Source organism: Notolepis coatsorum (genome assembly GCF_963971535.1).
Source record: "Notolepis coatsorum genome assembly, chromosome: 4".
Taxonomy (NCBI): domain Eukaryota; kingdom Metazoa; phylum Chordata; class Actinopteri; order Aulopiformes; family Paralepididae; genus Notolepis; species Notolepis coatsorum.
Genome location: NC_140168.1, coordinates 170,158,106 through 170,172,760, shown reverse-complemented (window position 1 = coordinate 170,172,760; position 14,655 = coordinate 170,158,106). Strand labels below are relative to the sequence as shown.

The window sequence follows — 14,655 nt, the reverse complement described above, 5'->3', positions numbered from 1 at the left end:
GGGTAGGTGGGGTTGGGTAGGGGGTGGGTGGGGGACACTGTACATTGGAATACTGACAAAGCGATACTTTTTTGTACAACTGGGTTAGGACATTTGTGGGGGCCAGTTTCGAATTGCAGTCTCCCGTAGGTGTTCTTTGAGAGTGTTTTTGAAAGTGGGTAGTGATTCACATTCCTTTACAGCTTTGGGTAGGGCGTTCCACATTGATGTGGCATAATTGCGAAACGTGTTTAGTCCCTTGTTTGAGCCGAATCTGGGTTTAACATGATTTGTGGAGCTCCCTCTGGTGTTGCGATCGTGGTATTCACTGACCTTTGGGAAGTATTTTGACATGTACATGGGTACCTTGGTCGTGTAGTGTATCTTGTAGACCAGGCCCATTGCAAGTTGCTGTACTCTGTCGTCTACTCTAAGCCATTCTAGGTTGTCAAAGTCGGCAGGGGTGAGGTGGGTTCTAGGAGTCGGGTCAAGCAGTAGTCTGACTCGTTTGTTTTGAGATGTTTGTAATTTGGTTTTTAGTGCCTTTGAGGTGCTTTGGTACCATGACATGACATACAGATAGACAATACTGCTACATCTAGACATTTATGACATACCAGATTTGCAAATACAGTACTGTTTCTGTGATACAAAAATAGTCTAGAAAAGAGAGTATATACATTTGACTTAGAAACTGTACATTGGAGGAGGTTGGGTGAGTGGGGTGGGGGGACTGTACATTGGAGGTGGTTGGGTGGGTGGGGGGTTGGGTAGGAGGGGTGAGTGGGGGAAACTGTACAACTGTACAAGCAAAACTGTACATTGTTTGGTGGTCTATCGCCCTGCTCTAAAGATAAACTCTAAGCATAACCAACTTCAAAAGAGCATAACCAGTTCGAAACAAGGCGGACATTAATAACGTTTTCAATCAATCAATTCAAGGCCACGACCCTCTCTCTAACGTAGAGTGACGTCCCCTCGAGAAGCGTCCGTACTTTACGTCAGCGCGCGTCCTGTGGCTGGCACAAGCTTGCCAGTGAGAGGATTCTCCAGGGCTGCAGCTGGACCCTATTGTGTCCAGGAGAAGACTCAGCTCGCATTAACCCTTTCACTGCGACAATACACAGGTTAACCCTTTCTCTTCGGTTCAAATAACAAACTCAGCAAGACCGACGGCTTCTCAGTTACAGTGGGTGACAATATTGTCACAAGGAAAGATGAAATTACATACCTAGGTTCCATTGATTGATTGAAAACTTTATTAACAGATTGCAGAATGGGTACAATACAGTACGGCTCAATACACATGTTAACTAGGGCTGTCCCCGACTAAGGATTTGGATAGTTGACTATGATTGGCCAAAATTTGCCGTTAGTCGACTATATATAAAAAAAATAAGTAAAATATTTTTTGTATCATTCCATTTGGGTTGTGGGGGGTGCTTAATGTCTGAAGGAGTCGACTGAAGGCTTCTTGTCCTCTGCAAAAGCATGCAATTGGTCCACTGATGGGATACATCTTGATATTTGTCTAGTCTAGTGTGTTCATTAGATGGGTGAAATCCTCTTTCAGTGCCTCTGTGCCTGTTTTCTTAGGCAGTTAGCCTCTGGTATGCGTGCCATTAGCGTTAGCCACGCTTCTAGGCCTCTTTTCTTTTGGAAAGAATGATAACATTTAATTTTAATTTTTTATATTCGACTAAGAGGTTTGCAGTCGACTACGGCTCCTTTCGACCGATTAGTCGACTAATAGGGGTCAGCCCTAATGTTAACACATTGAGTGCCAGGCCCCTTCCGGGAAGTGACCCCTTCCTTGCCGTCCATTAACCCCATGTAAACGTAGTTGTAGTTTGTAGAGCTAAACCTATATTTTATAGTATAGCTATGGGTCTAATAACGCCATCGAGTCTCAGTGAGTTGCTTCTGGTCAATGTGCAAAAAACTGATTATTTTTTCATCCGTACATTTCCCTTTTATACCGTTTTGAATATGAATATAGTTTGGTCGCTTCTGAGTAATTCCAGGGAAAAGACGCGAAAACAGCGTTTTTGTGTAATTCAATAAACACGTTGTAATTTTTCGCCTGATTATCGGATCTTCCTGAAATCAACGGTAGATCATCATTATTATCCTTCCTCATGCATACATGAAATGTGCCCTAGAGTGCAGCCCCCCCCCCTGCAACCCAACGGCAAACAGCCATACACATAAAACACAGATAGCTTCAATCGCGGTAGAAATAAATACCAGATCAACACAAGCTTTCATATATAGTGTCCTTACCTGGTCTCTGATGTAATGCAAAAAAAAGGATCCAATTATCTGATCGCCATTCCAGTTATCCACAGCGATCCTGTTTCCGACGTTGTTGGGCATTGCACTTCAACGGGCAGGCGGGGTCAGTAGTCCAAACCATCCCTACAAGCGTGTGTTTTGCCGGAGTGTTTAGGACCCGCCCCCACGCCACAGCTCGGTAGAGAAAAGAAACGAACCCGTTTCTAACAGGGTGCAATAATGGCCGAAGGGGTTAGAGGGTGGTATAAGACCGTCTGCCAGCTCAGACACACTCAGAACAGTATGCACAAGGTGCCCCGCTGAATTGATTTGATTTTGATTTTATTTTATTAGGGATCCCCATTAGCTGGTGCGATAGCAACCAGCTAGTCTTCCTGGGCTCCACACACAAGAAAAACATACAAAAACAATCACTATTGCAAAAACAAAATGATTAAAAGTCAGTACACACAATGCATAATGAAACTACTGTAACAATTAAGATAGCTAAAATTACATTAGTGTAAAACAAAAACTAAAAATTACTTTAGTGTTAAAAACTATTTAAAAACCATTTAAGATTCTTTTAAAAAGTGAATCTACTGTAAATGCAGGCCATTCCAAAGAGTTAATGCTCTAAAATTAAAAGATCAATCAATTCAATTCAATTATCTTTAATGACCACCCAGCCAGGCTGGTGGAATTTGATTTCAGTGCAGCATGTTACAGCATAGTTCCAACATAGAACATATAACATCACTTACATTACATACATACTACATGTAGTTAAATACATAAATACACAATTACAAGACCTCAATATCAAAGTTCAGAGTTTGTCCATAGCAACAGAGGTAGGGGGGGTTGCGGGGGGGGGGGGGGGGGTGGGGGGGTGCTACAGGGAGTTGAGTGTCCGTATGGCACGGCAGTGGGGAAGAAGCTGTTTTTAAAGCGGGATGTTTTGGTGGTCAGGGATCTGTAGCGCCTCCTGGAGGGCAGCAGCTGGACGATGTGGTGTGCTGGGTGAGTGGGGTCAGAGATAATTTCTATAGATCTCCCCAAAGCGCTGGTTCTAGGACGGTTAACACATTCCTGGCCAACCACGTATAAATATGTGATTGGGCGCCATCCTTTGAAGGCCAACCACGTATATATACGTGGTAAACTCGGTTTTGCTTTTATTCCATTTTAATATCCTACTCAATGTCACAGAGCTGTATTTTGGCTGGAAAAGGCATATCGGGACTCCGAAAGTGCAGTACCGGCCAGATCCTGGTATTGGCGCTGTCTCGATAATGTAGTTTCCCCTGTTGCAGACCGGGTGTAACTTTTTTTCCGCTCCGGGTTAGCTTTTCTGTTAGCCTAAAGCTATGGCTTCACCAGATCGCCTGGAATACTTTTTGCGATGCCGAATTAAGTATGCAGTTAAGGAATATAGCATGGACATATCGATCTACCAGATGGCGATCAAATAACTGGGAAATTCTTTTTGGAATCCAACCGGCCACAGGTCAGAGCGATTTGACGTCAATTTCAGTCTGATCGGGCCTTGTTCTCATAGCCATCCACCCGGTCAGCGTATGATGTTGCAATAACGAATGCAGTTATTGGTAATCAATAATCAGAAACGACTTCCCCCGCCCCCCCCCCCCTTTCATGCATTCATGGTGGAACATGATACCGATCATATGCATTTTGATTTTTAACTCTAGCTTGTGTAGGGCCGAAACGCCAATTGATTTAACATTATTAGCTTAGCGCCCTATAACTAGCTTTGCAGGAATTACCCCAGACCATTGCGGTATATAGTTAACACTTTGAGTGCCACAAGGTGGCGCCAGAGGTAGCGCTTCAATGCCACAATCGGCGCCAATGTTACGCTTAATATCGCCTAATCTATGTTTTAAATTATGGCTATGTGTCTAATCTGCCCGTCGCTTATCAAAGAATCCTTTTCCAGTCAGTGCTGTCAAGGCAGATTGGTTTTTTATCGCTTCATTTCCGTTTGAGAGCATTTTGAAAAGCACCCGTTTTGAGGTAAAAAACAGTTCATTCTAGACCATTCTATGATAATAGTCTTTTACTGGAATATTCCAGAACGTTGATATTTGTCGGCCTATTTATGAATCGTTTTCAAATAAACGCTAGATGATCAATATTATACGTGCACGCAAGCACATTCGAGCCGCGCACGGATAATCGCCGTGTTCATTTCCTCTTGGACTTTTACAGTGAAACCGAAAGAGCCCATTTCACAAAACAGCCTATATCTTCATCAAAATTAGTCTGATTATCCTAACACTGATAACATAGATTCCTTACCTGACATCAGATGGTATCCAACTGGTATATTCCAATTCCTGATCACCATTCGAAAAAACCGATAAGTGTATGGATCCAACGTGTGTACAGTGCAGTACATGATTCCGCGGGTCTGAGAGGCTCCAGAATGAACTGTGATAACCCCGGCTGCATCAGTGGACTGGAAAATGTGGAGTACAGGATTTTTTTCCCCATCCATTTTCATTGAGTCCATTCCAAAATCCCTTATGTCATCTGGGAGATGATAGGGGGCGCTTTTTTCCACATCTGATCGCCGGCGGCGCTCGGGTATACTAGGGTAGGCTCGCGTGATGCAATATGATTTCAGATCGCAAAAAAATTAAAAAAAAATTAAAATTCAGAGAAATCTCGTGAGTGGCTTTCAACATAACTATCGGAAACCCGAGATATCTCGTGAGTGGCAGTGAAAGTGTTAATATTCACGATGCTATAAAACGGGAACATATTGATGAAAAAATTATTTCTTTATGGCATATTGAAGGGAAGGTTTATACTGTCAATTGACAATGACAATGGACACATAGCAATAATATAAAATATAGATGTAGCTCTACAAACAACCTCACGCACAGTGAATTTTTTTTTTTTTTTTGACCAAATCTTTTTATTTTCTTTCTTCAAACATGAAACAACAACAAGAATATCACAGTACAATAATAATAATAATAATAATACATAAAAAGATAACATAAGACATCAACTGGCTCACACTGCCCCCGATACTTCCCCGTCTCTGCTGTACAGGTGTCACCCAACCGACCTCTAGGAGTCGCTGTCCACAACGTCCAATCCCCATCGACTTTCCACCCGCTACCTCTGCCAATTATGACGACTGGCCCAAGCCGCAGGCAATGCTGACTCGGGGAGTCGAGACCGGAGTCTCTTGCATTGGTGACAAGCGCAATCTCCGCTACGCCACCCAGCCGACCCCCCTTGATGATTTTGTGAAGAAACATCTATATATGGTATATACCTTTGATTTGGAAATAATATAGGTTTCAGGCGAGCAACCTAAACGATTTGGGCATATGCATATAACACGTCATATCTCGCGAAAAGGGGCGATGTGTAACGTGGAATAGCGCACAAACTAAAGTATGTAGAAATGAACTGGTTTGTCAGTCTTGGACTATAAACAATGCCTGTCAAATGAGCCATACTATTGTCTCCATAGCTATAATACAGAACACATGATGGGTCCGCGAACTAGGGCTGGGCGATATATCGAGTATACTCGATGTATCGCGGCTTGTTCTACGTGAGATGTAGTAAATTACTATATCGTGAACATCGAGTATATGTTGTCACGTCGCGGCTGATATGAGACTTGCTTTAGTGCAGATCGTTCCTCTCATTTCATTATAGACAGACCAGTGCGGACCTTAAATGATATGCAATTGTAATTTCATTACACAGACCAGCGCGGAGCTTCAATGACATGCAATGGGCTAACGTTAGCTGATAAGTTAAACCATAATAGGCTAAGCTAACTAGCGTTAGCTCTTAGCTGCTAGCTCTTAGCTGCTAGCGTTAGCTCAAAGCGGACTCCACGACACTAGTTCCATTAATGAGAAAAGGGGGTGGGTTATATTGACGACGCTTGACAACAGAGGTTTAAAGATAACTTCATATTTATTGGTTATTCGTTTCTTTCATCCAGTTTCAATCTCCGTGTGTTCAACTTCCTGTTTACATTCGAGTGTGACATCATCGCCTACGGCAGCTTATACGCTCAAATCTCTCTCTCTCTCTCTCTCTCTCTCTCCCTTCTCCCCCTCTCTCTCTCTATCCTTCAACTCCACTCCTTCTCTGTCTTCCTTTTTTCTCTTTCTCTTTGGACCTGAGATGTTAGGTTATCTCAGTATTCAGTAGGCATTGATGAAAACACAGTACTGTGCAAAAGTCTTTGGCACCCAATAGTTTTTATATAAATTGTCTTAGATGTAAATACATTTATTAGTGTGTTAGTAGACTACTCTTAGTACATTTTCATTTAATTATTTTTTAAAGCATCTTCATGGTTTAATAATGGAAACATATTTTGCAGGGATTTATTATAATCATCATCATATTGGCATGACTGTATGCATCAAAGGGTTAAATCAAGCATTTTAAGTGCTTTAGAGGAAATGTCAAAACATCGCGATATATATCGTGTATCGTGATATGGCCAAAAAATATCGCGATATCATTTAGAGGCCGTATCGCCCAGCCCTACCACGAACATCGCGAAAATGGTCAATAACGCTGGTGTACACAAGGTACAACTGAAGGCTAAATACTGAGCCTCCTCCGATGGTCCACAAAAGCAGATTGATGCATTTATATTCAATAAAAACATGATACAGGTGCAGATAAGGATAATATTTGTATTGCCATGCTGTGAGACTGAGGTGCGTTTGATTTCCATCACAGGCCAGTTGAGTTGTGCCTATAGGAGAGTCAGCGTGCGAAAATGAATTGATAAGTTAATTCAGGCTGGGGCCCTGTCAGGCGGGCCATATTTGGTCTGCAAGCCTCGAGTTTGACGCATGTTATTTAGAATGTTTATGTTGCATGTTGTTGAAACGGTCTTTAGGGGAGCTCTTGGAAACAAGGCGAGAACTGAGTCTCGTGCCTTATCTGGCCCTCTATTTCAGAAACTTCAGATTCTAAATATCTATAATGTAAATATTTTTCAAATATGTGTTTTTATTTATAAGATTCATTCTAATGATGGGAACATTCCTGTACAATTTAAGACCTACTTTAAAAACAATGATTTGTCCCACTCATACTCTACTTGTCAATATTTACATCGTCATCTTCCTACATTTCTTACATGCAGAGGGCAATTTTCTATTAAATATAGAGGTGTGAAATAATGGAATGATTTTCTCCATCTGGCAAAAAAACCATCAAAAACCTTCAAAAACATACAAAAAAGTTTGAAGGAACATCTGATTATTATATTGTAACAGTGTATTGTAATCAGTGGATTGTATTTTTTAACTTACACACACACACACACACACAATCTCACTCTCACACACACTTACTCATACTTACTTCTTACTCTCACATACCCCAACAAGGTCCTTAAATTGATCTTGTTTTCCAACTTGCTATATGTAATATAATTGTGTTTATTATTATTATTATTATTATTATTATTATTATTATTATTATTATTATTATTATTATTATTATTATTATTATAGGTGGATGTTTCTTATAACTGAGGCGTGGTGGTGATGTCTCGGAGATAATACAACTACAAGTATGATTATATAATATATATATTTTATAAAAAAAAAATCAAAAATAATATATTAACATTTTTTTTTTACCAAAAACGATCGGTATCGGTATCGGCCTATATGGCTCATAGACGATCGGTGATCGGTATCGGTGGCAAAAAACGTGATCGGGGCATCCGTGACATCACTTCTTACCTGGTCCAGCTTGTGTAAATATCATGTAGGTTGGAGCTCTGGTCTGGTGCCTCCACCTACACACACACACACACACACACACACACACACACACACACACACACATTTATTAAATTTCCAAATTCTAAACAGGCAAAGCAAAGGACATAAACAATGTACATTAGATACATTCCAACACATTTTAGTTAGGTATTGTAGGAGGAAACCTCAGTCCAGTGGGTTCAGATTTGAATGATTTACTATTTTGTTTTGTTCCAAATCCTCCATATATATCTTATGCACCCCCAAATATCTTAAACATGTCTTTACTAGGGATGTCTGATATTATCGGCCTACCGATATTATCGGCCGATATTGGCATTAAAATGTGATATCGGAAAATATCGGTATCGGTATTTATTTTTACATTTCTTTAACCTTTATTTACCCAGGCAAGCAAGTAAGAACAAATTCAGATTTTCATTTATTGTCAAAAGTATGCATAATGTTATGTTAATTCCACAACAAGACATATGTAATGTTAATTACCTGAAATTATTCCGTTTTTGGGGGGGGGGGGGGAACCCTGGATATATCGGTATCGGTTGATATCGGTATCGGAAATTAAGAGTTGGACAATATCGGTATATCGTATCGGTAAAAAAGCCAATATCGAGCATCCCTAGTCTTTACCATGTGTACGAGAGGGCATGTGGGTATGTGTGAGAGAGAGAGAATGCAGAAGTATATAATTACATTTGTTCAGTTGCATAAAATGTATTAATCATGACTAAATATAGGATTCTTTATATTTCCTATGCATAAATTAAGCAACAATTGAATCAATCCAGTAGCCTATATGCTCAGTTGACAATTACGTTGGTACTACTTAGGTTGACGGTAGTTCTGTTTCGTTAAGGCTTCGCTCAGCACCAGTAGCACTGTACTTCACTTCGTGCATGAACACTGAATAAAAAATTCCACCATGTACCTTTACATCCCCATATTCGTCTGACCACACCCCCTTCCGCTTACCTTCATAAGCAGGTGTGTGGTCACCTACTCGCCTCCTTCTTCACTTTCACCATAAGGAAGTGCCTTCGGTAGATCCCCACTTGACGAGGTTGTTAGTAGAAGAAAGTTGGAAAACAAAAGAAGATACGTTGACATCATATCTTTATTTTCTCTCTCACTATTTTCGAGAAAATACGGCGATATTGTCTTCGTTACTGGAGGTCATTCCGACCTTCAACGGCTTTTTCGTATTAGGAGCTCACGCCGCTGACATGCTCGCCAGCTACAGTCCTCCTTGCTGCGGCTGGATGGGGTTGCCCTCCAGCCACACAGCTGGACTGTGGGAAGCACCGACTGTTGTGAGAAGCGGTTGTTTCCAGGTTGGGTACGTACTGTTTTGCTTGCGAGCTCTGGTTGTTGTTGATGCTGTGGGGGTTAGCTGACAATTTACGAAACGCCGACTTCAGGCTGGGGTCCTCTGCTCGGCTTAAACGGCGGTCGGAGGATCTTGGTCTGACGCCCATGATGGTCAATCTAGTGGGCCCCGACCAGGACCTGGTGATCCCAGGATTCTCGAGCGGATGCTTCTCTGTCCCGTGCAGGCCCCATCTTTCATATACAAATGAAAGTATACCCTAACGAGGAAATGTGGGCATAGGATCTTCTTTATCGGGAGTTCCATGCTCAAAGTCGGCTGCAACCCAAAATGGGAACTGTGCTGGCCCCGCTGCATGTCTGGATCACCGTTGACAACTGTGTTCTGACATTCTTTTTCTTTTCCCTCTTAGGGGAGGGACTTGGACAGCGGCCTGTCTGTAGTGTGGCTTGTTATGTGTGTACAGTTCAAGTGATAGCTGCTTAGCTTGCATACTAGTTGTGGCCTACTGTGTTAGCCAGTCAGCTGTTAGCTGCGGCGTTAGCTCGCTGTGTTTACCAGGCTAGTAAACGTTAGCTTGTTGCTATCAGTCGATCGGCTGTTAGCTTAATGCTACACTGTTGAACGTTTTTATGACTATAACATGCCTTAAACACTCTGACTACGACGTCATCTTTGACAGAGGATGTTAGTCGAACCTACACCGGAGCCCTGCTAGCGAGGACTGCGTCAAACATGGAGAAACGTAGCGGCTGGGTGGCGCAACGACGTTACCCTCATCGTCAACACAGGGATGCTGTGTTCAACTTCGGTGCCCCGTTAGCCTGTTTGCAGTTCGCTTGGCCTGCGTTCAGGGTAGGAAGGTCCCGACCGGACCTTAAACACTTCCTTCCCTTCTAAATGTTTTGTAATAACGATGTTTTCCAAAACGTGTGTTGCTGCAATACATTGAGGATACGACGCGTGTTGTGTGTGAATTGTCTTGTCATTGGTATAGCTTCTCTCTCCATAGAAATCGGGTTGTTGTTTTACATGTGTAAAAATGATCTGGTTAGTTGTGATGAGAACATGTGTGTTCATATAACGTGAACTCACAACTAAGGGGGTTAATTAGCCTATAAAGCTATGCTTAGTGACATATGATTGAGGAATGAATTCCTTTCTCAGCCTGTAATGACAATGAACAGTGTGTTCACATATTAACAGGGTTACCTGTTCAACTTGGTCGTATCAAGGGTAAGGAAGGAGGGGTGATCCCCCCGGTTCCCTGGGGCTTCCCCACCCTCCTCTCAGACATGTTGTTTACAATATATTGTGTCACTGTGTTTGTGGGGATACGATGTAACCCTCAGCTTGATTGCTGGGGTTGTGCTAACCGCTTGAGAAACTATATTTTCCTAAAGAAAAGATTGTTTGGTCACTTATCGTGTGTGCTTAGCAAGGCCTGTGGCCGATACTAATCGAGGATTCTGTATTCTCTCGTTATGAAAAACGGCGTTCCTCAGTAGAGAGTGTACTTGCCATTTTTTGTTGTGATAAAGGGTTGTGTGTGTCTTGTGATCTACAACTGGGTTAGGTTGGCCACAGAAGCACATGTGTAGGTCTGGTACCGGGGTTCTTAAAGGGGGCCCTCTCTATTCTGTGTTTTTTCCTTAGTAAAAATCTCACCTCATGGTGAAAGTTTGGGAAGGAGGCGAGTAGGTGACCACACACCTGCTTATGAAGGTTAGCGGAAGGGGGTGTGGTCAGACAAATATGGGGATGTAAAGGTACATGGTGGAATTTTTTATTCAGTGTTTGTGCACGAAGTGAAGTACAGTGCTACTGGTGCTGAGCGCACCATAACTCACAGAACTTGGTTATATACATAACCTTACGTTAAGACAGGTACACACACACACACACACACACACACACACACTAAAATTGTCTCAACCCATGTTGAGACAGAAAGAAGCATTTCATACAAAAGTATCCTGTATTTTTGTATGACAACTAATAAAGAAACTTGAACTTAGGCCTGTCACGATAACACATTTTGCTGGGCGATTAATTGTCCCAGAAAATATTGCGATAAGCGATATTATTGCGGTTGAGAGATTTTTTTTTTGAGAAATGTATTTCCCAAAAGTTTTCAATTAACCTTTTTTTACTAATATAATAATAGCATAATAATGCAAGGAAACCGTTTCAAAGTGCAATAAACCTTTATTTAACATTGGAAGACATTTTAAATATCCTAAATAAAAAAATGCTCAGTTTGATTGTTTATTATAAAACAAACTGTAACCGGAAACAAGCCCTCTGTCTGGCTTTTTGTGTCATCCTTTTAACATGTACATTTATAATGTACCTTGCGGTACCATGTACAAAATGTTAATAAAGTATGAGGAAAAAACTGTGGAAACGTAATAAATAAAAAGGCAGTGAAACAATAATCAAATAAACACCAAAATATATACCATCTCTATTGGAATGGAGACTTCAGCACAGGATAAACTAGGGATGGGCAAAAATAATCCAGATCGATTGATCACATGATGTACTCGAGTACTCGTGGAGGAAAACGCTGTACAAAATAAACATCTTTTCCGGTGTTTTAGACTTTTATTTTGAAACCCACCCACCGACTGGAGCGGAAGTATTGTTGTTATTATCCTAGCAGCACCTATGAGCGGACAACTTGTCTCGTCCGGTTCTGTGTTTTTGAGCTAATGATAAAACAAATGTTGAGATTGTTGGTGAACAACTAACTTTAGGTTCATTTTAACGTTAGCTACTAACGTTAAATGCAGCTACTACAGGCAATCAACGATGAGGAAGCGTCAAAGCCGTATATAATAGAATAGTAGCCCTGTGGTGCATAGGCACGACTCGAAACTACATGTTATAATAAATTAATTCATGTTTAACTTGTCCCCGTGTCCAGTCCTTTGACTAGCCCCACCCGTTCATTGTAAACAATGATGCATGTAATTGTATTAACACTTTGATTGCCTAAGGCTAAATTCATGATATACCATCCCTTGCCAGCTCTATTTGTCTATGGAAAAGTTCCCCTTCTTTACAGGGCTATGACTTTTTAAATTCTATTGCTAAATTGCCATTATTAGGGCCCATTCAAGGTCCTATATGTATTGTTCATTGTGTAGCAACGTTAAACTTTTTCATTCACATATTCATAGTAAAATATGGTCTAAAGTATAAGTATGTTTTCATCTCTTTCTGCAGCTTTCTCCAGAACGTGATTTATAGCCCCAAATGCATTATATTGATGATGAAATACAGTTTGGTAGGAATCTGTGCGAGATAAAAAATTTCAATTGGACGTACTTCTAGAAGTTTCTACGTATCATCTGATGATGACCGGATGGGCGGGGGATCGTTTATAATTCCGTGGGCAGCGTTATATCATTCATCTAGTGTGGGTGATATGATCATCAGAGCAGTTTATATCGAACACGTTCAAAAATAACGCTGAATCTTACCGTATCTTCCTCGCGCCGTTGGACGATGAGCGTGGAACTGAAATATTCCTATTATGGGATGTAGAAATACGCGATCTATTTCCAGGTTGTATAATAGTATATACGTCCAAATCATGTTGTTTATCGAGTTATTGGCAACGGATCGCTATGTATTGTGTCGAGATCGAGTCCCGGGACCTATAGAGAGTGCCCGGAAGTAATATGGACGATCAGCACTTCAACCACATAACTTCCTGTTTGGCGCTTCTGCCGATCGGCCACCAGATGGCGCTCTTGAACCGCTAGAGGTTTGAGAGGAGCTCAGAACTGTGTGTGAAGGCTGCGGATGGAAAATATGATTCCGATCACAGATTTTTGAAATATTGATATTAAAGACGAGTTACGGCGTCCTCGGCAACTTGAGCATGGCGGGGAAGGACGCCTAAACACGTTTTCGGCACTTAAAGTGTTAACGTTATTCTGTGTTGTAGCTATGCTATACGTTGTACTTCTGCTTCAGAAGCTTTAGTGCATCTTTAGTGATGGTAAGAACCCCACTGGGCTCTGTCAGATTTGCCTACTCCAGTACACGACAAATTAGCCTACTCGACACGGGAGGAAATTAGGCCATTTGACTCGCCAAATGTGAGTATTTTTTATGTTTGGCGAGTGATTGATTGATTGATTGAAAAGTTTATTAACAGATTGCAGAATGGGTACAGTACAGTACAGCTCAATACATACAATTGTTAAGAGGATGCAGACCTGAGAAAGACTTTCGTCTTGTTTCCATCAGGGTCCTCCATTTTCAATTCATCATATGACACACACAACATACAGATAGACAGTACTGCTACATCTATACATTTATGACATACCAGATTTTCAAATACAGTACTGTTTGTGATACTAAAAAAATCCAGAAAAGCGGAAGACCATTCATGAAGACCACTCACCAGTCTGGCGAGTAAACTAAGCAAAAGAAACATTCTGCAATCACGGTCACTGGCAAACGGTGCGCGTCTTCTGAGTGCTCGCTTTAGTTGACAGTGCCATGAGAGCACTGCACAAGACCCGCGGACATATAATGTTTAATAAAAGTTCCCACGGTACTGGCCAACCCACGAACATATAGAATGTTTAATAAAAGTCCCGCGGTACTAGCCATCAGTCAAGGGAGCACTCGCAAACAGATAACGTTAAACACAGCAGAAGATGGAAAACAGACAGACCGACCAACAGGGAACTGCATCCAACCCTAGAGTATAAGTTACTAAGGACACATTTAAATCACAGAGGTGTAATGTTAGTCTATTGGAACTGTATACAGTGGTTCGCTTCTAGTTAGCGTTTTAGCTATAGCTGCTTGCTGGCTAATGTTAGCCCTGTGTGCGCGTGTGCTCAAAGCAGCCAGCCCCATGTTAGCTAGGTGTATCTGTTATGACTATAATGTTTCCAAAAACGCACCGGACTACAACGTAAGGTTAGACATTTTATTTCATGGTCAAAAGCCCCTGGCTTGCACATCGCAGTCACGAAAGGGGCTAGCTCAACCAGTGCACAACAGCACACCAACCCAACTGACGATACCACAACACTTGACGGTATTTCACAGCCCTGTCGTAAGACCACCGTGCCGTCTTAAAGGCACAGTGAACACCGTTGTGATGCCTACCCAGATGCATACACAACATTGACGCGGCTTGACAACCGAGGTTCAAAGTTAACTTGATTGATTGATTGAAAACTTTATTAACAGATTGCAGAATGGGTACAATACAGTACGGCT

General features: G+C 41.6%; 1 protein-coding gene across 2 annotated transcripts in view; it reads right to left on the bottom strand.

Moving 5' to 3' along the window:
* The window catches only part of LOC311227014 (uncharacterized protein), a 171,036-nt gene that overhangs the window by 130,609 nt on the left and 25,772 nt on the right, over nucleotides 1-14,655 (bottom strand). For both annotated transcript variants that reach the window (XM_084312512.1, XM_084312513.1), the window contains exon 2: nucleotides 8,031-8,086. In XM_084312512.1, coding sequence (XP_084168638.1) covers nucleotides 8,031-8,086 — 56 coding nt within the window. The remainder of the gene's footprint in view (nucleotides 1-8,030; nucleotides 8,087-14,655) is intronic.